Source organism: Garra rufa, chromosome 2, assembly GCF_049309525.1.
Source record: "Garra rufa chromosome 2, GarRuf1.0, whole genome shotgun sequence".
Taxonomy (NCBI): domain Eukaryota; kingdom Metazoa; phylum Chordata; class Actinopteri; order Cypriniformes; family Cyprinidae; genus Garra; species Garra rufa.
In genome coordinates this window covers 4,717,869-4,740,296 of record NC_133362.1, presented here as the reverse complement: position 1 = coordinate 4,740,296, position 22,428 = coordinate 4,717,869, and the positions used below count along the sequence as shown (strand labels likewise).

The window sequence follows — 22,428 nt, the reverse complement described above, 5'->3', positions numbered from 1 at the left end:
AAGCTGAATTTTCAGCATCATTACTCCAGTATTCAGTGTCACATGATCCTTCAGTAAACATTCTAATATCCTGATTTGCTCAAGAAACATTTTATAATTTTTTTTTTCAGGATTCTTTGATGAATGGAAAGATCCAAAGATCAGCATTTACCTGAAATAAAAGGTTTAGTAACATTATTCAACACACTTAACTGCATAATGTAAGAAATTATAGAAAATTAATACTTTTATTTAGCTAGGATGATTTAAAATTGATCAAAAGTGATGATAAAAGACATTTCGATTTTTATTTCAGATAAATGCCATTTTTCTGAACTTATTCATCAAATAAACTTAAAAATTATACTAAGCGTTTCAACAACATAATAATAATAATAAATGTTTTTTTGAGCAGCAAATCAGAATATTAGAATGATTTCTGAAGGATCATGCGACTGGAGTAATGATGCTGAAAATTCACCTTTGAAATCACAGGAATATATTACATTGAAAAAATATCCAAATAGAAAACAGTTGTTTTAAATAGTAAAATTATTTTAAAATTGGATTATTTTTAAATATTTATTCAGATTGGAATCATTTGACATTGCTTTGGAAATTGCGAGGTTTGACTTAAGACATAATCGATATTTAATTACAAGCAAAGTCAAGGAAGTGTCATTTAAGTTTATAAACAGGATTTACCAAGAAAAACACAATTTGGTAAACTTTCAATCTGACATTGATTTTAGTCACACCTTCTGTGGCACCATTTTTGTTTTGAAACTGTGGTATAGTATTTGTTTTGGCACTGTCCAAGCAAAATGTTTGTGATTTTATTATAAAGAATATTGTTTTGTTATGGAAAGTTTGATTTTTTGTTCAAGACAAGCGCAGTCATATTTATATAATAAATATTATTATTTTACAAGATTTTAAAAGGCAATTAAAATAAGGAAAACTTGTAAATTATTTAATATTTTTTATATAAATCTATACTTGTGTATGATCCCTGGTCTACAAAAGTTTGTATAAAATACACACACACACACACACACACACACACACACACACACACACACACACACACACACACATATATATATATATAGGTCAATAAGTATTTGATCACCCTGTTATTTTGCAAGTTCTCTTACTTAGAAATAATGGAGGGGTCTACAATTTTCAGCATAGGTGCATTTCTGTGAGAGACAGAATCTAAAAATAAAAATCCGGAAATCACATTGTATGATTTTTTTAACAATTTATTTGTGAATTACTGTGTCAAATAAGTATTTGATCACTGGAGTCATTTTTTTTTATATTTGGCAGAAGCCTTTGTTAACAAATCCAGAGGTCAAACGGTTCCTGTAGTTCTTCACCAGGTTTGCACACACTGCAGGAGGGATTTTGTCCCACTCCTCCACACAGATCTTCTCTAGATCTGTCAGGTTTCGGGGCTGTCGCTGAGCAACACGGAGTTTCAGCTCCCTCCAAAGATTTTCTATTGGATTTAGGTCTGGAGACTGGCTAGGCCGCTCCAGAACCTTGATATGCTTCTTACAGAGCCACTCCTTGGTTTTCCTGGCTGTGTGCTTTGGGTCATTGTCATGTTGGAAGACCCAGCCACGACCCATCTTTAACCCTCTGGGGTCTGAGGGTGTTTTGGGGCCCTGAAGAAGGCTAAAGTCTGATTACTTTGTAATCAGCACATATTGGGCTACAATAATATGCAAGCAACATGAATGTACATGTTTGTGTTTTTGAGAAAACTACAGTAGGGGTGAGCGGGGCACAACCTAAGGCGGGGTTAATTGTAACACACGTGGTTCAAATATTTCCACACACGCTAGCATAACCAAATTTACGGTGTTTACTGGTTGCCATAGCAACACTATGCAGAGAAAAAAGAGCGCCAAAATTCAAATGCATTTTGAAAATATCGATGACTATTTATTTTACCATAGTAAAAAGTACATTTCTGGCTGAAGCAAACTTTTCATTTCAGCTTTTAGTATTCATTTAAAATTAGACAAAACTGCTATTATTTTAATCTCCAATTTGTTATTTATCAGTTTAGATAGTTTATTAAAGCTTGGCAAACCAGCAGAAGACACTAACCTGCTTTTTAAACTCCAGTCGCGAAGATGGGGAACATTGTAACACTGTGTGACAATATGCCCCGCTGTTATTAAACTATGCTATTCTGTGACATTAGCGGTGCGGTTTACACTATTGACATAAGGATTTTGATAAGAAACCACAAGAAACAGGTGAATAAAGGCTGACAATCAATGTTTAATGTTCAGTTGTTATTATTTTAAGAAATGTAAAGCATTTAGGCTCGTTTATGTGTGTCGTGTTCTATGAGAGCTGTGTGTGAAGGGGTTCTTCTGAATGTCTAAATGAGTTTCATCTATTTGTCCACATTGTTTTGAACTACTGTACAGCTGTGTGTTGCGATCAGGGCTGTTCAAAGCATTGTTGCGATGTGTTCATTGTCAAACTCCAAAATAAGATCATTTTATTTTTTTTAAAAACGTCATTACTTCATTTGAAAAAGTTAACACATGTATTTTACTGACAAAATATTTTAGTTTGTTGTGTATTTTTTTTTCATTCGATCAGATAACATTTTAAGCTGTCATATGGTCGTGTTACAACGTGCCCCTCAGATGTTACAATGTACCCCACCTACGGGGCATGTTGTCACGTTTCACTTCCTTTCTTGTGAGGTAAATAACGAAAAACGTATGCACTGTAAATATGAAACAAAGCGATATATTTGTACTAGACAAGTGTGAAAATAATGTGGATAAAAGTTGTACTCTGAACCTCAAGTGGATTTACATAAACCGCGAAATTCAAAAAGTGTGCCCCGCTCTCCCCTACAGACTATATATATATATATATATATATAAACTGCACCTTATGCATATGTTTGGGTTGTACAATGCAAATCATTGTAATTTTTCGTAACACAATACACAAAACAATCACTTAAAAAAAATCATATTTATTGTTTTACTCAACACACCTGTAAGGTAAACCAAATGTGTTTATACAAAGATTCATCCACCCATAAACATATAAAAACTGTACAGCTGTACCATATTTGCGTATCTTAATATAACATTACTCTCCTCTGTTTTTCGGAAATGATTACACAGAACGCGTTCTCCAGCGCAGTATTTATAAATGCGCAACACGGACTTTTTTAAGGTTACGCGGCGTCGCGTTCAATGAACGCCGCGTCAAAATAAAAATACCGAGTCTCGCAGCTGTTTTCAAACGCACAAACGCGTTCTGTGCGAACGATCCGTAACCTGTCACTCAGAAAAATAAGTTATAAAAGTAGCAGCAAGTTCCAGCTTTGCAAGCGTAGATCTGTTTTCATCCTCTTGTCAAGGTAAGATGTGAAACTACCACATGGTTAAATGTCAGCACCCTCTCTATGCAGTTATATTTGTCTTGAATGTCTCCACGGCGTCTTCAGATCCAGTTTCATGTTGTTTCATGGCTTGACTGCATGTCTGAGTTTGGTGGAGTCTTTGGTGTTGCTTAGTGAGTCGACCAACACTAGAGGATTCATCTGGTGGTTCTCAATGATATCAGACACGCTGCTGAAACGCTTGAGAGAGAAAGAAAGACAAATACACATCCTTTAGTTTAGAGACTCACTGTGCTGTCAAATTATGGCAAGCCGTTTTGACTTTTATTCCACCTCAGGATATGACTTCTTGATATCAACAAGTCAGTTTTCACTAGTGAAAATGTTCATTCTTGATATCAGCAATTAGATTTCCATTAGTGACAATTGCTATTTTTGATATCAACAATTCAATTTTCACTAGTAAAAATGTTCATTCTTGATATCAACAATTATATTTTTCACTAGTTTAAATGGTAATTGTTGATATCAAGAATCTAATTGTTGATATTAAAAATTCAATTGTTGATATCTGTAATTGTATTTTCACTTGTGAAATGTCTCCATAAACATTTCACTTTTCACGCAAAATTGAATTGTTGATATCAAAAATTAGCATTTTTACTAGTGGAAATCTAATTGCTGATATCAAGAATGAACATTTTCACTAGTGAAAACTGAATTGTTGATATCAGGAAGTCATATCCTGAGATGGAATAAAAGTAAAAACGGCTTGCCATAGTCAAATACAGCAGATTATTCCTGAGTTCCAGTCACTCCATGAAAATAACAAATTAAAAATATTACTTGAAGTACCTACTTCCTCTTTGGTAGCACATTATATTTATAAATGCCACAAACTAAGAAGTAAAGAGTGAACACATCTGCATTAGTGCAACCATTAATGTTTATATAAATATATTTATTTATGGATGTATATTAAATGTGTTTTTGTTATGCCAATAAAGCGATATGAATTGAGAGAGAAGATAGCTTTGTGACTGACACTTATGGAAGCTTGTTTTTTTCTTTTTCATAAAATAAACAAAATATGTGATTTTTTTTTTTTAATCTCATAATTACGATTATTTTTGTAGGCGTGTGTGATATTGACAAAAATAATTATAAGAGTTTTTGTGCTGGTATATTGTCTGTGTCTGCCGCTGAGTAAAAAAAAAAGAGGTTATCTCACAATTCTGACTTTTCCTTATAATTGCGTGATGCAAACTTTTTTTTTCTCAGAATTGTGAGATATAAACTCACAACTGTGAGTTATAAAGTCAGAATTGCATGCTATAAACACGCTATTGTGAGTTCATTCTGAAATTCTGATTGAATTCTGTGAACATGTCTTGTTTTTTCTCCTCAGAACTAGACTTATTAACTTGCAATTGCGAGTTTATATTGACTTTATTTCTTACAATTGTGTTTATATCCTACAATTCTGACTTTATCTAGCAATTCTGACTTTATAACTCACAATTGTTTATATCTCAGATTTCTGAGAAAAAAAAGTCAGAATTGCAAGATAGCAAAAAAAGTTTTAGCTCACAATTCTGACTTTATAACTCACAATTGTGCATTTATATCTCACAGTTCTGAGAAAAAAAGCCAGAATTGCTAGTTTATATCTTGCAAATCTGACTTTATTTCTCACAATTGTGTTTATATCCTGCAATTCTGACTTTATAACTTTCAATTGTGCGTTTATGTCTAACAGTTCTGATGAAAAAAAGCCAGAATTGTGAGATTATATTTGGCAATTGTGACTTTATTTCTCGCAATTGTGTGATTATATCTTACAGTTCTGAGGAAAAAAGTCAGAAATGTGAGTTTATATAATGCAATTCTTAGAAAAAATGTCAATTGTCAGATGTGGCAATGAACTTTTTATTTTATTTAGTGGCGGAAACAAGCTTCCACAGGTGTACGCCTGTCATGATAGATAAATTTGATACTTAAACCGCCAATATGTGACAGCAAGCCCCTGTCTTAATGAGTGATTCATTGAACCATTCATTCAAACGATTTGTTCAAAACGTCTGATTCTTTATGAATGGATCTTTAAATTGTTGACTCAAATGATTTGTTCAAAAACAGACTTATTCAGGAGCAAATGGAAACAGCATTCTTAAAAATAAAGGTTCCAAAAAGGTGTTTGTGCGGTGATGCCATAGAAGAACCATTTTTGGTTCTTCAAAGTACCTTTCAGTGAATAGTACCTAAAATAACCATTTTGAATAACCTTTTTGACTATAAAGAACTTTTCTGCATTTGAAAGGTTCAGGGGATGTTTAGGGTTCTTCATAGAACCATTGATGCCAATAAAAAAACTTTATTTTTTAGAGTGGTGTTGCTCTGAGACTCACAGATGTTCTGCTCCAGCTTTGTTTAGAACAATTTTCGTTGGCATTACAAACAACCCAGACAATATTGTCTCTAAAATGTAACTCACTCAATATTAAAATTCAGATACAATATAAATATTGCACACCCCTAGTGTTTATATCTCACAATTCAGGCTTTAAAAAAAAATATATGATCTCAGTTTTGAGAGAGGTTATAATGACTAGTACTACTTTTTTGAGACTTTCAGAGAAAACAAGACAGAAATGAGAGATATCAACTTGCAATTGTGTAAATTGTGTATAAAATTGCAATAACTTTATTTTTTATTCTGTGATGGAAACAAAAACAGAATTGTGATATGTGAATTTAGAATTCTGAAAAAAAAAAAAAATCGAATTGTGAGGAAAAAAACAATTGTGAGGGGAAAAATAAGCCACAATTGTAAGATAAAAAGATGCAATTACCCTTATTCACTTAAAGGATTACTTCACTTTCAGAATAAAAATTCCTGAGCTATTAATGTCTTTCTTCAGTTGCAAAATAAAAAAAAATTCTGAGGAAAACATTCCAGGATTTTTCTCCATATAATGGACTTCAATGGTGCCCAACGGATTAAAGGTTAAAAATGCAATTGAAAGTGAAAAATGCAGCTTCAAATGGCTCTAAATCATCCCAGCCGAGAAATAAGGGTCGCAGAGCTAGACAAGATGAGCTTTTTCATTTTAAAAGTATATCAATTGTAATTTTTTATTTTAAATAACAAATCGTTTTGCTAGATAAGACCCTTATTCCTTGGCTGGGATCATGTAGAGCCCTTTGAAGCTGCACTGAAACTGCATTTTTCACTTTCAATCCGTTGAGCACCATTAAAGTCCACTATGTGGAGAAAAATCCTGGAATGTATTCCTCAAAAAACTTAATTTCTTTGCAACTGAAGAAAGAAAGACATGAACATCTTGGGGTGACATGGGGGTGAGTAAATGATCAGGGGATTTTTATTTTGGTAGTGGATCCTTAAGTATCCAAATACTCTGTGGGGCAACCTCCATTTCCGTTCTTACCTCCTCTCCTTGTTTTTCTTTCCCCAAAGAATACTGCTTGGTGGAAGCGATGTACCGGACAGGGATGTTGTAAACGCGGCTGTTGTAAAACACCACCAGTGTGTACGGCTGCTGCGCATCCACACCAGAGCTCTTTCTGAGCAGAAAAGAGCCGTCCTGAAATCAAATCAGACACATAAGCATTACAGTACATCTCAAATACGGCTAAACTGATTTTTTTTTTTACATGTATGCATTTGGTAGATGCTTTATCCTAAACAGCTTACATTGCTGGTAAACCCTTTATCAGCTCATGCCCTGGAAAATAAAACCCATGAACATGGATATCGCAAGCACCGTGATCTACTATTTTAGCTCATACAGCAGCCATAATAATCTGGTGTTGTTGTAAAGTATTTTTTCTTTCTATTTTAGGTTAATGCATTTTTCCAAAAGAACCACAGTAAAAATTGTATGTTGTGTGACCCAGGACCACAAAACCAGTCATATTTTTTTATGCATCATATGGACGCTGATAAATATGCTTTCCATTGATGTATGGTTTGTTAGGATAGGAATATATTTGGCCAAGATACAACTATTTGAAAATCTGGAATCTGATGGTGCAAAAATGTTCAAATTTAAATATTGAGAAAATTGCATTTAAAGTTGTCCAAATAAAATACTTAGCAATGCATAGTACTAATCAAAAATTAAGTTATGATATATACCTTCATGGAACATGACCTTTACTTTATATCTAATGTTTTTGGTATTTAAAAAATTCAATAATTTTGACCTGTACAATGTGTTTTTGGCTGTTGCTGAAAATATACCCAAGCAACTTAGGAATGTTTGTGATATGTTTATGTTTTGTTAAATTGATTCTCAAGCGTGTACTCTTACGTTGATCTGTTTTAATCAACATAACAGCCGACAACAGACATTTAATTGTTTGATTAAAATTATTGCTAGGGACAATTTAGCAGTCGCTGGATTTTACATAAGCAATGAACTTTGTTAACTATAGTTCTCTCCTTAAATATGAAGAGTTCAAACAATAGATTAATGAGTTCCATACAAATTTCATAAAAGACTTTTGTAGTCCTGATCTGAATCAAATGATTCGCAAACCCGCTGATGATCCGAACCATCATTTCAGATCAGGACTTAGGAGCGCGAATCGTTTAATTTGCAAAATGATTTGCATTGCGAAGTTCCGATCTAAACCAAATGATTCGTGATCCACACTAGTCCCAATATCAATCCAATGATTCGAGAACCCACAGATGACCCAAATCATTATTTCAGATCAGGACTTTGGAGCGTGAATCGCTTAATTTGCAAATCCGTTCCAAAGTTCCGATCTGATAAAGATTCACAAACCTGAATTTCGAAATAGTGAATCATTTTGCGACTCACAGATTTGTTCCGGAGTTTCGAAAAGGTGAGTTTCAACCATAGACTATACATGCTTTTTAAAAATCTTTATAAGCGATGTCAAAATTTGAAATGAATGGCTCGTTTGATCTGTTATTTTGCTAGTGAATCACTTAAATGCAGTGATCAAAGTCACGAGTTTGAATCAATCTGAGCTGTTCCAGCGTGAATGACTCACTCAATTGATTCAGTTTGTCTGTTCCTCTTTTCACGTCTTCAGCCATGTTTACACAACTAGATCACTAGTTTTATGACATTTAACTGAAATAAGTGGAAAAAAAAGTGGTATGATGTTTACAAATAAAATACCCATATTTCTATTGCAAAGATAACCAACTCAAAAATGCAAACATTCAGGTGAGGTAACCTGTTAACTATGGATAGCGTATCATATATTTAATTGTTTGATTAAAAATATTGGTGAAGACAGATAATGGTCAGATAATGGCAGCTAGTTATATATTTAATTTTTTAAATGTGTTTTATTTCATTACTGAACGTGTTTTTTAATGTTTTACTTGTAGTTGAACTATAACAGTTCTGTCTGCCTCTTGTGTTTGCTGGTATTTATAATGCAGTGTCATTGAGTCTAGTTTTGTGTTATTTTGTGCAGGTTTGACGTGCCTTTGCTGAGCGAATGAGAGCGTCCTCTGCTGTCTTGCGGTCACAGTTGCTGGCATACCAGATCTTTTTATACACACCAGCTTCCTGTGTGAGAGAACAGAATGACAGACGCAGTAAGTTCTTGATTATAGGAGTTATGCTGCAAACTGAGACACACAAACATCAGGGGCATTTCTCATTCTCTGTCAGAGCCAAACCCTACAAATGAAAAAAAAGGAAAGTGTACGCAAAAAGAAGTAAATGATTTTAAAGCGAAGTCAGCACCACAACTGCAATCACCTCTTCAGCATCTCTAGCTGATCTGCTGTCTGAAGGCAATGTTCCTCTGCCTGTGGAAATAAAATAATATTAATCAACAGCTAGAAATAAAACAATCAAATCTTTGTCAGCAAGTTTTGATGTTTATATTGGCCCTATGGACAGAAAAATGTGTCTTGCGAACTGAAAAAGCATGAATCTTACTTTGGGAGGGAAGCTGTCGAGGCAGAGGCATCCTATAACAAAAAATGAGACTGTAGTTTAGTTTTTCTGTTCACACAATTTTGATAGTTTATGCTTACAGGAGAAACTTAGTTTTTTTACTTGGCTCGATGGAACCCTGTTGGTGATGGGCTCTGCATTGGGTCCGGTGGGCTTCGTGCTGTAGTAACTGGTGTTGTTTTAATTGATGTGGCTGTAACAGAGATCATGCAACTGTTAATAGCCGACTCTCAACTCTAAAACAACAAAAGGTAATCACTTTATAAATATGCAGGAAACTCTAACGTTGGCTACATCTACAAGTCATTGGCTGTATTCAGAATAGCATACTGCTATACCAGCAACTACTAAGCTAAATTTCTGTGTGTGTGCATGCATGAAGCTGCCAAATTGTGCATTACAAACCATCTTAATCTGTGCATTAGGAAGCATGCAGTATGCTAATTTTATGAATGCATGCATACATGCATGAATCTCTCAAGTGAAATATTGCATCGGAATCATGCAATATGATCTTCTGTACGCATGTATGGATCTCCTAAATTGTGAATTATAAAAAGGAGCTTTGTTGGATATTTGTGCAGTGCAATATTTGTTCTATGTATGCATGCATACATCGATCTTCCAAATAAAACAGAGCTTAATTTGTGGAATACTGCATCAAAATCATGCAGCATGCTATTTTTCTTTCTTTATGCATGCATGCATGCATGGACCTTATACAGAGCTTACTTTGTGGAATACTGCATCAGTTTGACCGAATTAGTTTACTTTGTAGAATACTGCATCTGAAACATGCAGTATTCTCATTTTCTCTATACATTCATACATGGATCTGCCAGCTTGTGCTTATATATACAATCATGCAGCATGCTATTTTTCTTTTTGCATGCATGCATGCATCTGCCAAATTGTGCATTATAAATCAGAGCTTATTTTGTGGAATAAGGCACCAGAATCGTGCAATGTATTTGATACGCATGTTGATCTGCAAAGCTGTGGATTATAAAATGAAGCTTTGTTGAATATTTGTGCAGTATGATATTTTTTGTGCATGCATAGATCTGCCAAATTGTGCATTAGTTTACTTTGTGGAATACTGCATCAGAAACATGCAGTTTGCTCATTTTCTCTATGCATTCATGCATGGGTCTGCTTCTGCTTAATAAAACAGAGCTTACTTTTTGGAATACTGCATTAAAATCATGCAGCATGCTATTTTTCTTTCTTTATGCATGCATGCATGCATGGACATGCCAAATGGCACATTATATGGTAAAACAGAGCTTCAGCATCAGAAACATCTGCCAAATCATGCATTAGTTTACTTTGTGGAATACTGCATCAGAAGCATGCAGTATTCTCATTTTCTACATGCTTTTATGCATGGGTCTGCCAGCTTCTGCTTAATAAAACAGAACTTACTTTGTGGAATGCTGCATTAAAATCATGCAGCATGCTATTTTTCTTTATGCATGGATCTGCCAAATAGTGCATTATGAATCTGAGCTCATTTTGTGGAATACTGCACCAGAATTGTGCAATATACCAATCTTCAATAGACATGTATTGATCTGCAAAATTGTGGATTATAAAATGAAGCTTTGTTGAATATTTGTGCAGTACGATATTTTTTGTGCATGCATATATCTGCCAAATCATGTATTAGTTTACTTTGTGGAGTACTGCATCTGAAACATGCAGTATCCTCATTTTCTATATGCATTCATGCATGGGGCTGCCAGCTTCTGCTTAATAAAACAGAACTTACTTTGTGGAATGCTGCATTGAAATCATGCAGCATGCTATTTTTCTTTGTGCATGCATGCATTGATCTGCCAAATTGTGCATTATAAATCAGAGCTTATTTTGTGGAATACCGCACCAGAATCGTGCAATATACCAATCTTCAATACACATGTATTGATCTGCAAAATTGTGGATTAAAAAATTAAGCATTGTTGAATATTTGTGCGGTACAATATTTTTGTATGCATGCATAGATCTGCAAATCATGCATTAGTTTACTTTGTGGAATACTGTGTCAGAAACATGCAGTATGCTCATTTTCCATGTGCATGCATGGATCTGCCAAATTGTGCATTATAAATTGGAGCTTATTTTGTGGAATACTGCACCAGAACCATGCAATATACTAATCTTCGATACGCATGTAATAGTCTGCAAAATTGTGGATTATAAAAGGAAGCTTTATTGAATATTTGTGCAGTGCAATATTTTTTTGTATGCATGCATAGATCATGCATAGATAGTTGTGCATGAGTTTACTTTGTGGAATACTGTGTCAGAAACATGCAGCCAACTCTGTATGCTAATTTTCTGTGTGCATGCATGGATCTGTCAAATTGTGCACTATAAATTAGTGCTTTCGTTTGTTAAACTACATCTTTCACTGATGCAAAAGTTAAGACTTTTAAACTTGGATTTATTTTGGAGATGCCTAATGGGCAACTCTTGCTGAATTACAAATGCAATGTAATAAGGTCACATGACCACAGTGTCTTATACTGCCACTTAAAACATTTATCATAGTATAAAGGATTCTTTTTTGCATCCTCTAATTTAAAATAGTGCAATATGCACTATATATTATATCGCAAGCAATATGCTGTTCTATTCTTAACATAATTGTTGCTTTTGCTTTTCTGTGACAATCTCATGAGTGATTTTGATAGTTACCTTCGCTGTCTCTTCGAGGAGTGTTTGGTTTCTGCAAAAATGGACAAATTTATCACTGAATGTTTGGACTTAACATTAAACAGTGTAGATTACATGAACGGATTAGATAAAGGAGTCCATACCGGTATCACAGCAGGATTTGGTTTCTTCCTAAAAGATCAGCAGGGATGAACTGTTAGACAGTGAATCTGTTATGACAGATTAGATTTATTATTGTTAAAGGTTTAAAGGAGTCACTTACATGTCTCTAGGTCGTGGTGTAGGTATTGAAGGTCTCCGGGCATCTGTGGTCTCCTCTGGTCCTTCATTAACACCTAATGAGAATCATGCACATTACATACAGTACATGGTTGCCTGTTTGTGATTGTGATTTGTTTTCCATGCATTCATTTGTTCAGGTCTGGTTTGTGACTGATACTCACTGTCGTCTGCGTCACACATCTCATACTCATCCTCTGACTGTGGTTCCAGCTTAAAACACAGGAATCTCCATTCAAAACATGCATTTGCACTGCTATATGTACATATAGGTCACTTATTTACATGCTAATCATTTGCACCACTTTTTTATGTACTTATCAAAATACACACACACACACACACACACACACACACACACACACACACACACACACACACACACACACACACACACACATATATGTAATAAAAATCATCAATACTCACTGGACTCATTGTTGGCCTTCTCATGTTCATTCTGAATAAATAGATAAAACACGAAAAACTTTGTTCACTTAACTCTTTTCTTTAAAACACATTTCTCAGACATATTCTGTAGTGTTTTTAAAGATGACATTGTCAAGGTCCCAAATGTTTAGCTTTGTTAGAAAACTGAAATAATGAAACTGAAAAAATATGTGTATACAGTCAAGCCCAAAATTATTCATACCACTGGCAAATTCTGACTTAAAATTACTTTTATTCAACCAGCAAGTTTTTTTTTGACCGAAAATGACACGGGCTTCTCCCAAAAGATAAGACGATGGAAAAAATTATTTTTCCGCTTTTAAATACATTTAGACCAAAAGTGGCATGTCCAAAATTAATCATACTCTTTGCAAACTGTCACAGTCTATGGGAAAATCGAAAGTTCTATACCATTCCAAATAGTCCAAGCTGTTCTAAAGCATCCTAATTACCCTGATTCATTGGAAACAGCTGCTCTAATCAACTCAACAGAAAAACAGAAGCTCTCTGCTGTTGGTTTGTGGTTGTGGGCGTGTTGTGGCTGCTCACAAGTCAGGAAAGAGCTATAAGACCATATCTAAATGTTTTGAAGTTCCAGTGGCTACAGTGCAAATATTATTAAAAAACACAAGACGTTCCACACTGTGAAAAATCTCAGAGGATGTGGTCGGAAGTCAAAAGTGACAGCTGTGCTGGCCAGGAGGATAGTGAGAGAGGTAAAAAAGAATCCAAGGATCACCACCAAGGCCATCCTGATGAATCTGGGCTCTGTTGGTGGCAACATCTCAAGGCAGACAGTCCAACAGACACTGAACACCGCTGGGTTCCATGGACGCAGACCAAGGAGGACACCACTTCTCCAGATAAGGCACACAAAAACCCACTTGGCCTTTGCAAATGCTCATCTGGACAAAGAAGACTTCTGGTCTTCTGCTTTATGGTCAGATGAAACAAAGATAGAATTGTTTGGCCACAATGATGTAGCCTTCAATTGGCGTAAAACAGGAGAAGCCTTCAACCCTAAGAACACCATCCCCACTGACAAACATGGTGGTGGGAACCTAATGTTTTGGGGGTGTTTTTCAGCCGGTGGACCAGGGAACCTAATCACAGTAAACTGCGCCATGAAAAAGGAGCAATACATCAAAATTCTCAACTACAAAATCAGGCAGTCTGCAGAGAAACTTGTCCTTGGGCACCAGTGGACATTTCATCACAACAACGACCCAAAACACACAGCAAAAGTGGTGACGAAATGGTTAGCAGAAAAAAACCATTAACGTTTTGCAGTGGCCCAGCCAGAGTCCCGACTTAAATCCAATTGAGAATCTGTGGAGGGAGTTAAAGATCAGGGTGATGGCAAGGATACTCCAACCTGAAAGAGCTGAAAGTTGAATGAGCAAAAATATCAGTGGAGACATGCAAAAAGCTGGTCAGCAATTATAGGAAGCGTTTGATTGCTGTAATAGCCAAAAAAAGGCTTTTCTATTGATTATTGAGAAGGGTATGAATAATTTTGGACATGCCACTTTTTGTTCAAATGTAAATAAAAGATGAGTCATCTTGTACATCATCTTGTTATCTTTTGGGAGAAGCCTGTGTCATTTCCGGTCAAAAAAAATAAAAACTTGCTGGTTGAATAAAAGTAACTTTAAGTCAGAATTTGCCAGGGGTATGAATCATTTCGGGCTTAACTGTATATACACTGCCGCTCAACTTTAAAAAAAAAAAAAAAAAAAAAAAAAAAAAGTCTCTTATTCTCAGCAAAGTTCCATTTATTTGATCAAAACATAATTTAATAAAAATGTAAATCTTTTCTGACAATGTAAATCTACGCCATCACTTTTTATTAATTTAACACATTCTTGGTGAGTTCAAGTATTAATTTCTTGCAAATAAAAGAAAGAATAAAAATTGACTGACCCAAACTTTTGAACAGTAGTGTATATTGTTAGAAAACAGTTCTATTTTAATTAAATGATGTTCTTTTATTGATCAAAGAATCCTGATTAAAAGGTATCACAGGTTGCAAAAAATATTAAGTATTCGAACATTGATAATAAATCAGCATATCATAATGACGTCTGAAGGATAATGTGACACTGAATACTGGAGTATTGATTCTGAAAATTCAGCTATAATCACAGATATAAATTAAATTTGAATGTATATTAAATACAAGAAAAACATTTGAAAAACATTATAAATCTTACTAATCCCAAAGTTTTGAGCGGCAGTGTATATGCATCTAATGTATTTTGATAGAAAGTACTGTATTTTCATATGGTTATGATCATATGTCTATGGTTATGTTGGTAGATGTTTGTAAGGGTGTTGAATAATTGAACAGTGATTAATGCAGGGCTAATCTAGTGTTTTGCATTTGTCCTCAGATAATAATGATTGTGTACAACCTTGGACTGGCTTTAGGTGGCGCCTTCTGTGCGTTGGGTTGTAGAGTGGATTTACTCCTGCTGATCAGAATAGAACAACAGAACAAGGAAAACATGTGATGTAGGCATGAGGAAGTTCAGGACTGAATCATGAAGAGCTGTTGTTACTCTTTTAGAAAGTGTCAGACATTTTAACACTGTTACTCTGTTTACGTCAGTGTAGATTTTAATGTGTGAATATTATGTCTCATCTTCATGTGCTGTAATTGCTGCCTTAAATTGTAAGTCAGAGCGGAGCAACACTGTCATAAGTATGTTTTTATCCACATTGAATTTCATTAGTGCTGTAATTACTGTTAAAGAAAAATGAGTTCACCATTTTAAAGTATATATATATATATATATAGAAAAAGGGTGGCTAGATTTGAAGGAGTTTTACCTTGTCTTAGTTTGGGAATTCTCCTATAAATAAACACAGAGCATTTTGTCAAAGCAAAATCACACAAAGTCTGTCAAGAACATGTCCAGGTCATACTGCATGCCAAAATTATTATTATTATTTTTAATAGGCCATAAATTAATATTTTATATATAATGCATTATTTATGTTGTACTACCTGTTCAGGTCAGAATTGTAAAAATAAATTAAATGAAATAAAATTGCATTTTAAAAATAAAAAAAATGTTAAAATATATTATCATAAAATATCATTATGAATAAAATATAAATATAATATTTTTTATAAATAAAAAATACAATTTGATTTCTTTATAAATCAATTATTATTTTTTATTAAAAATAAATATTAAATATTCTTAAAATATTATGCATGATACTGTACTATCATTTTTGCTGATTTTAGCTTCATTAATAATAATTATAGTTATTTTCAGTATTGTATTACTAGAATCTAAAAATAAAATGCATGCAAAGATTTATTTATTTATTTTTTAAGACTGAGAATTCTAACACAACGCAATTTGTCAGAGCAGAATCAGTCAGTCAAGAATGCATTGCATGCAAAATTTTTGAAAAAAAAGTCCATGAATTAATATTATATATATAATGCATGATTGTATTTGTTGTACTGCCTCTCCAGGTTAAATTTTAAGCCAGAATTGTAAAAAAAAAATTATATGAAATAAAACCACATTTAAAAATAAATGTAAAACAATGAAAATAATATAAAATGTTATTTAAAAAATATTATTATAAATATAAAAATGCAATAAATATAATATCTTCTAATTTTATAATAAAAAAATGATTAAATATTACGAAAATATGCATGATACTGTGCCACCTATAATTTTTGCAGATTTTAGCTCCATTAATAATAATTATCATTCATAATAATTATGATAATTTTTTTTTTATTGTATTACTATTAGTACTAACAAGAGACATGCAGGATAAAATGTGTGTATATATATATATATATATAAAATAATTTGCATGCATTTTATTTTGCACGCCTCTTTATAGATTGTAGTAATACAATATAACAATTATTGTAAAATAATATTGTAAAAAAGGTTATTATGCATGATGTTGTGCTACTTATATTTTTTTCTGATTTTAATTTCAATAATAATAATTATTGTGGGCAAAAACATTATTTTCATTATTGTGTTACTACACTCTAACAAGATATGCATTTCAGCTCACCTTCATATCTGGAACCTCATAGAAATCTAAAAAAAGAGAGGAGAATTAGAGTGTAATATATGAGCTTTCAATATTTGATGAAAGAAGTATCATGGAACTGTGCACTTTGTGAAATAATCTGATTTAAATCTCACCAGGACTGTTTGCATGAGCAGAAATACCCGGTTTGACTGCTCTGTTAATGGGCGGCTCTGTAAACAGACATTACACACCATTAGGGCTTGATTTACCGATTACAGTCATATTAATAATTCATTGCGCAACAAAATAAACGCCTTCCTCCATCTTCTTACTTGTTAGTGTTTTCTCAGTGGGGTCAATGTAATTATCATCATCCATCTCGTCCTCCGGCTCAATGTAATCACCCTGAACGGAGGAAAGTGCTTTAGTATCAGTTCATTGTGCAGTAAATAGACGTCTGTGTAAACAGTACAAGCTGTTATTACATCATCTTCCTCTGCCAGATTGCGGTGGGTCAGTCTTGGGGGTTTGTGCCTCTGTTGGATATGGAAAGGATGGTTTGGTTTTGCCGGTCGACCACGACAGCTGTCTGCAAGACACAGGAAGTCTAGTTTTACATGCCATCGGTGCCTAACCAAACTTTCCTTCAGTAGAACTGAAACGTTTAGTTTTTGTCATCACCTACTCGATTTAGTTCTATTCACATTTGCACAAAAGAAGCACTATTTATAGTCCATATATAATGACCAGTGGCTTTTATGTTTCAGAAAGGACAAAAAACATCTTCAAAACCTATTGTGTTTAATGGAAGAAGGTCACACAGGTTTGGAAAGACATGTGGGAGAATTTACATAAAATATGCAACCCATTTTTTCTTAATATAACACGTTTGAGAGTGAGAATGTAGGGTTCTTTGGAATTAAGTGCAATATTTTGTTCTTTGGAATTAAGTGCATTAGTGAATCATTCACAATCATGAATTAATATTATATATAATGCATGATTTTTGTTGTACTACCTCATGCCCTAATTTGAATAAAGGTAAACAATATATATTGTAGATATCAAAATAATGGCCTTCTCCTTTTAAATTTCTCACTTACTGTAGTGGAACGGTGATGCAATATTATATATGCAAATAGAAAGAAGTCCTAAATTAAAACGTGGTTGGCAGTGGTTAAAGACCCTCTTCTTGAATCTGGCATGTGTTTTTAATGTACAAATAAATGCAGCCTTGCTGAGCAAAAGGTGAATGTTATAATAAATGCGTTACTCGAGCTGTTGAAATGATTATCATTATTTTTGTTTTACATTTTTATTTTATTTTACAGAACAACAGTAAATTTACAATACTAACATTTATGAATGTTGACTTTTATTTTGGCGGAAACCCGTAGGAAATACTACTTTTGCTGACAGCAGCAGATTTATGAATGATTCTGATCACGCTCTTTCAGGCAGATTTTCCTTGTGCATTGGACTTTGAACCCTGGATAAGGATGCAATACTAAACAGTCTCTCGCTGTCGGTGCTTGTAATGATTTTTGCATCTTTCTCAGACAGTTTTAAATGCTTCCACATTGCCCACATGTTTGCTGCATTAGTGCATGCCTCTATTTGATCAGCATAACGTACTCGCATTGTTTGGTATAATGTATTTGGCCAAACACTGAAAGAAATTTTTTTGCTATTTTCGGCCAAATAATTTCAGTTGCCGAAAATTCAGTGCATCCCTAGTTTTATCACTGCATTGCTGTGCACATTTCCAGAGCTTAACATACGGCTTGTGACCATGACAATTCAGAAAGTAAATAGAGTCAAAGGCAAAGGGTAAAAATTTGATCTTGTCATTTAGAAAAATCAATGGTTATGTATGCCCTATAGAATAAAGGTAAACAATAAATATTGTACAAATTTATTGCACACCAAAATAATGGCCTTTTAAAAAATATTTGATTTTTGTTTTCTTTTTTTCTTCTTTAAAGCTCTCACTTACTGTAGGGGAACAGCCATGTAATATTATATATGCAAATACCAGAGAGTCCAAATTGGGTTGAAAACCTTTTTATGAAAACATTTTATTATCATTGAGATATGCATTTTATTTACATTTTTTTTTTTTTTTTTTTTTTTTTTTTTTTAATATTTAGATCCTTATTTTTTGCAGTTTCCATTTTTGGTTCAGTTTTTGTATTTTCTGTTTTAATTTTTTAATTTTATTGCCTATTTTGTTATTTTCTGGTTTAATTTTTATTTTTTACATTTTCATGGCAAAGTGTCTTCCATTTTATCTCACAAAATGATGGATCTCTATTGAAAAATGTGCAAATCAACAAAAATAAGTAAGGCAAACATTTGGTCCGGCTACTTTGGAAAAGCATTGTTTATGCATGCCCTAATTTGAATAAATGTGAACAATAAATATTATATTTATTTATTTCACACCAAAATAATCGACTTTTTAAAAAAATGTTGTGATTTTTTTATTTTATTTTTTTTCCCCCTTCTTCTTTAAATTTCTCACTTACTGTAGTGGAACAGTGATGCAATATTATATATGCAAACAGAAAGAAGTCCTAATTTAAAATGTGGTTGGCAGTGGTTGAAGACCCTCTTCTTGAATCAGGCATGTGTTTTTAATGTACAAATAAATGCAGCCTTGCTGAGCAAAAGGAGAATGTTACAATAAATGCGTTACTAGAACTGTTGAAATTTACATTTACATTTATTCATTTAGCAGACGCTTTTATCCAAAGCAACTTACAAATTGGGAATACAACAAGTGATTCATCCTAAGGAGGCAGATCAACATAGGAAGTGCTCAAAATACCATATGTGTGACCCTGGACCACAAAACCAGTCATAAGGTTAAATTTTACAAAACTGAGATGTATACATCATATGAAAGCTCAATAAATAAGCTTTCTATTGATGTATAGTTTGTTAGGATAGGACAATATTTGGCCGAGATATATCAATTTGAAAAATCTGGAATCTGAGGGTGTAAAAAAATCAAAATACTGAGAAAATCACCTTTAAAGTTGTCCAAATTAAGTTCTTAACAATGCATATTACTAATCAAAAATTACATTTTGATAGGTTTACAGTAGGAATTTTACAAAAAATCTTAATGTAACATGATCTTTACTTAATTTCCTAATGATTTTTGACATAAAAGAAAAATCAATAATTTTGACCCATGCAATGTATTTTTGGCTATTGCTACAAATATACCCCAGCGACTTAAGACTGGTTTTGTGGTCCAGGGTCACATATTAGGCGTTATACCATATAATGATTATTATCATTATTTTTGTCTTTTTTATTTTATTTTATAGAACAACACTAAAATTACAATACTAACATTTATGAATGTTGACTTTTATTTTGGCGGAAACCCACAGGAAATACTACTTTTTGGCTGACAGCAGCAGATTTATGAATGATTCTCCTCATGCTGTTTCAGGCAGATTTTCCTTGCACTTTGGACTTTGAACCCTGGATAAGGATGCAATACTAAACAGTCTCTCGCTGTCGGTGCTTGTAATGATTTTTGCATCTTTCTCAGACAGTTTTAAATGCTTCCACACTGGCCACATGTTTGCTGCATTAGTGCGCGCCTCTATTTGATCAAACACCGAAAGAAATGTTTTGCTATTTTCGGCCAAATAATATCAGTTGCGGAACATTCAGTGCATCCCTAGTTTTATCACTGCATTGCTGTGCACATTTCCAGAGCTTAACATACGGCTTGTGACCATGACAATTCAGAAAGTAAATGGAGTCAGTTTGGATTTCACATTGACCTTCTGACACAGAAAGCTGTGATACTCACCCACATACTCTCCTCTGGCGTTGGTGATGGACGGGCTGACCGTAAAGGCCTTCATGTGACCTTCAAGCCTCGGCGGAGGTTCGTAGTTGTCGTCATGATCGCCCTGTGGGTCCTCATACGTATCGCTGTCCTGTAATAATTTTCAAGAACATTTTTGTTTAGCTTTTTTATGTAAACATTGTGAAACTAAACTGAAATGTGTTAGATTCAGGGCTGCAACTAAAGATTATTTTGATAATCGATTAGTTGGTCGATTATTTTATTTTTTTTAGATTAATCTGCTTTAAAAATCCAAGTTTTTTTATTTTACTGACAAAAATCACACTATTCTACATTCTGCCCAATGTCCTTCTAACAAATGTGCCAGCTGAAATCTATGAAAACACAGTTCTTAACAATTTATTAGACCACCTTTTGTAATAAATAGAAAGGACAAATGTGACCCTGGACCACAAAACCAGTCATAAGTTTAAATTTTACAAAACTGAGATGTATATATAATATGAAAGCTCAGAAAATAAGCTTTCTATTGATGTATGGTTTGTTAGGATAGGACAATATTTGGCCGAGATACATCTATTTGAAAATCTGAAATCTGAGGGTGCAAAAAAATCAAAATACTGAGAAAATCACCTTTAAAGTTGTCCAAATTAAGTTCTTAACAATGCATATAACTAATCAAAAATTACATTTTGATACATTTACAGTAGGAATTTTACAAAAAATCTTCATGGAACATGATCTTTACTTAATTTCCTAATGATTTTTGGCATAAAAGAAAAATCAATAATTTTGACCCATGCAATGTATTTTTGGCTATTGCTACAAACATACCCCAGCGACTTAAGACTGGTTTTGTGGTCCAGGGTCACAAATATCTGAAGAAAATCTCTATAAAGCCCTTGAATATTTTTTTTTCCATAGATAACCGCAATAATTATAGCATTAGAAATAGCCTACTGTTACTAAAGAGCTTATGCCTATTGGAGGACTAAGCAATACAGAAAGCTAAAAATTATTTTGATAATCACCAATGCTGTTAGTGTAGAGCAGCAGTGGCACAAACCTTACATAAATTGGTTTTATTAAATTTGTTAAAGTGAACTTATTTTAAATCTCTACATTTAAAAATGAAAATAATAGCCTAATACAGATAATAAAGATGAATAAAAACAAACTCAGTGTTAACCAACAGATGAGAGGAATGTTCTGCAGGAACACACGTTTACAGCTCAAAGACGTTTACTGGCATTTCTTTATATAAAAGGTGGCTATGAAGCGCCTGATATTTATATATCAGATAATTACACGCTGTTACATCCCTTTACAGTCCTTCTCTCCATAAATATGTGCAGTGTATGTTGTCTTTCAAACCTAAATTTAACATTCAGTGACAGATATTTCAGCACAATGAATGTTTTTGCACTGAGTATTAATTGTGCTCCGGCTGTCTGGCGCTCATTCAGTAAAGATTTAAACTTACTAACACAGACTGTCGGGATGGACTTTTATGCATAAAGGCAAATGCCTGTGTGAATTTGTGACATTTACAGATAGGGATATGACCGTAAACTGAAAGTTTTCATGCTGAGGATGCAAACGGATCTGTCAAAGCGCCTCACATGGCAAGCCATTGCGCTATTATCTTAAAGTTTAAAATAAAGAATTCTCATGTTTTGGGCAGCTTGGGTCACATAACTCTCCTGCAGCATCTCATTCTGTTTCTTCCACTATTTTTAGATGCATTTCGTCCATAGAAATGCGTCATTCAGTGCTGTTATTTGACACGACCCTCTGAAGTTTTACGTGCACTGTGGGGA

At 33.6% G+C, this 22,428-nt stretch overlaps 1 protein-coding gene across 1 annotated transcript in view; it reads right to left on the bottom strand.

The window, feature by feature from the left end:
• Positions 1-3,022: 3,022 nt before the first annotated feature.
• blnk (B cell linker) overlaps positions 3,023-22,428 on the bottom strand; it is a 30,732-nt gene continuing 11,326 nt past the window's right edge. The window contains exons 6-23 of the mRNA XM_073835220.1: positions 20,609-20,738; positions 17,259-17,362; positions 17,106-17,178; positions 16,947-17,003; positions 16,813-16,838; positions 15,583-15,605; positions 15,165-15,221; positions 12,730-12,760; positions 12,465-12,513; positions 12,284-12,356; positions 12,165-12,192; positions 12,043-12,073; positions 9,445-9,535; positions 9,325-9,356; positions 9,142-9,191; positions 8,863-8,946; positions 6,820-6,975; positions 3,023-3,610 (exon numbers count right to left, since the gene is read on the bottom strand). Of these exons, the coding sequence (XP_073691321.1) occupies positions 3,494-3,610; positions 6,820-6,975; positions 8,863-8,946; positions 9,142-9,191; positions 9,325-9,356; positions 9,445-9,535; positions 12,043-12,073; positions 12,165-12,192; positions 12,284-12,356; positions 12,465-12,513; positions 12,730-12,760; positions 15,165-15,221; positions 15,583-15,605; positions 16,813-16,838; positions 16,947-17,003; positions 17,106-17,178; positions 17,259-17,362; positions 20,609-20,738 (1,212 nt within the window). The 3' untranslated portion in view covers positions 3,023-3,493. The remainder of the gene's footprint in view (positions 3,611-6,819; positions 6,976-8,862; positions 8,947-9,141; positions 9,192-9,324; positions 9,357-9,444; positions 9,536-12,042; positions 12,074-12,164; positions 12,193-12,283; positions 12,357-12,464; positions 12,514-12,729; positions 12,761-15,164; positions 15,222-15,582; positions 15,606-16,812; positions 16,839-16,946; positions 17,004-17,105; positions 17,179-17,258; positions 17,363-20,608; positions 20,739-22,428) is intronic.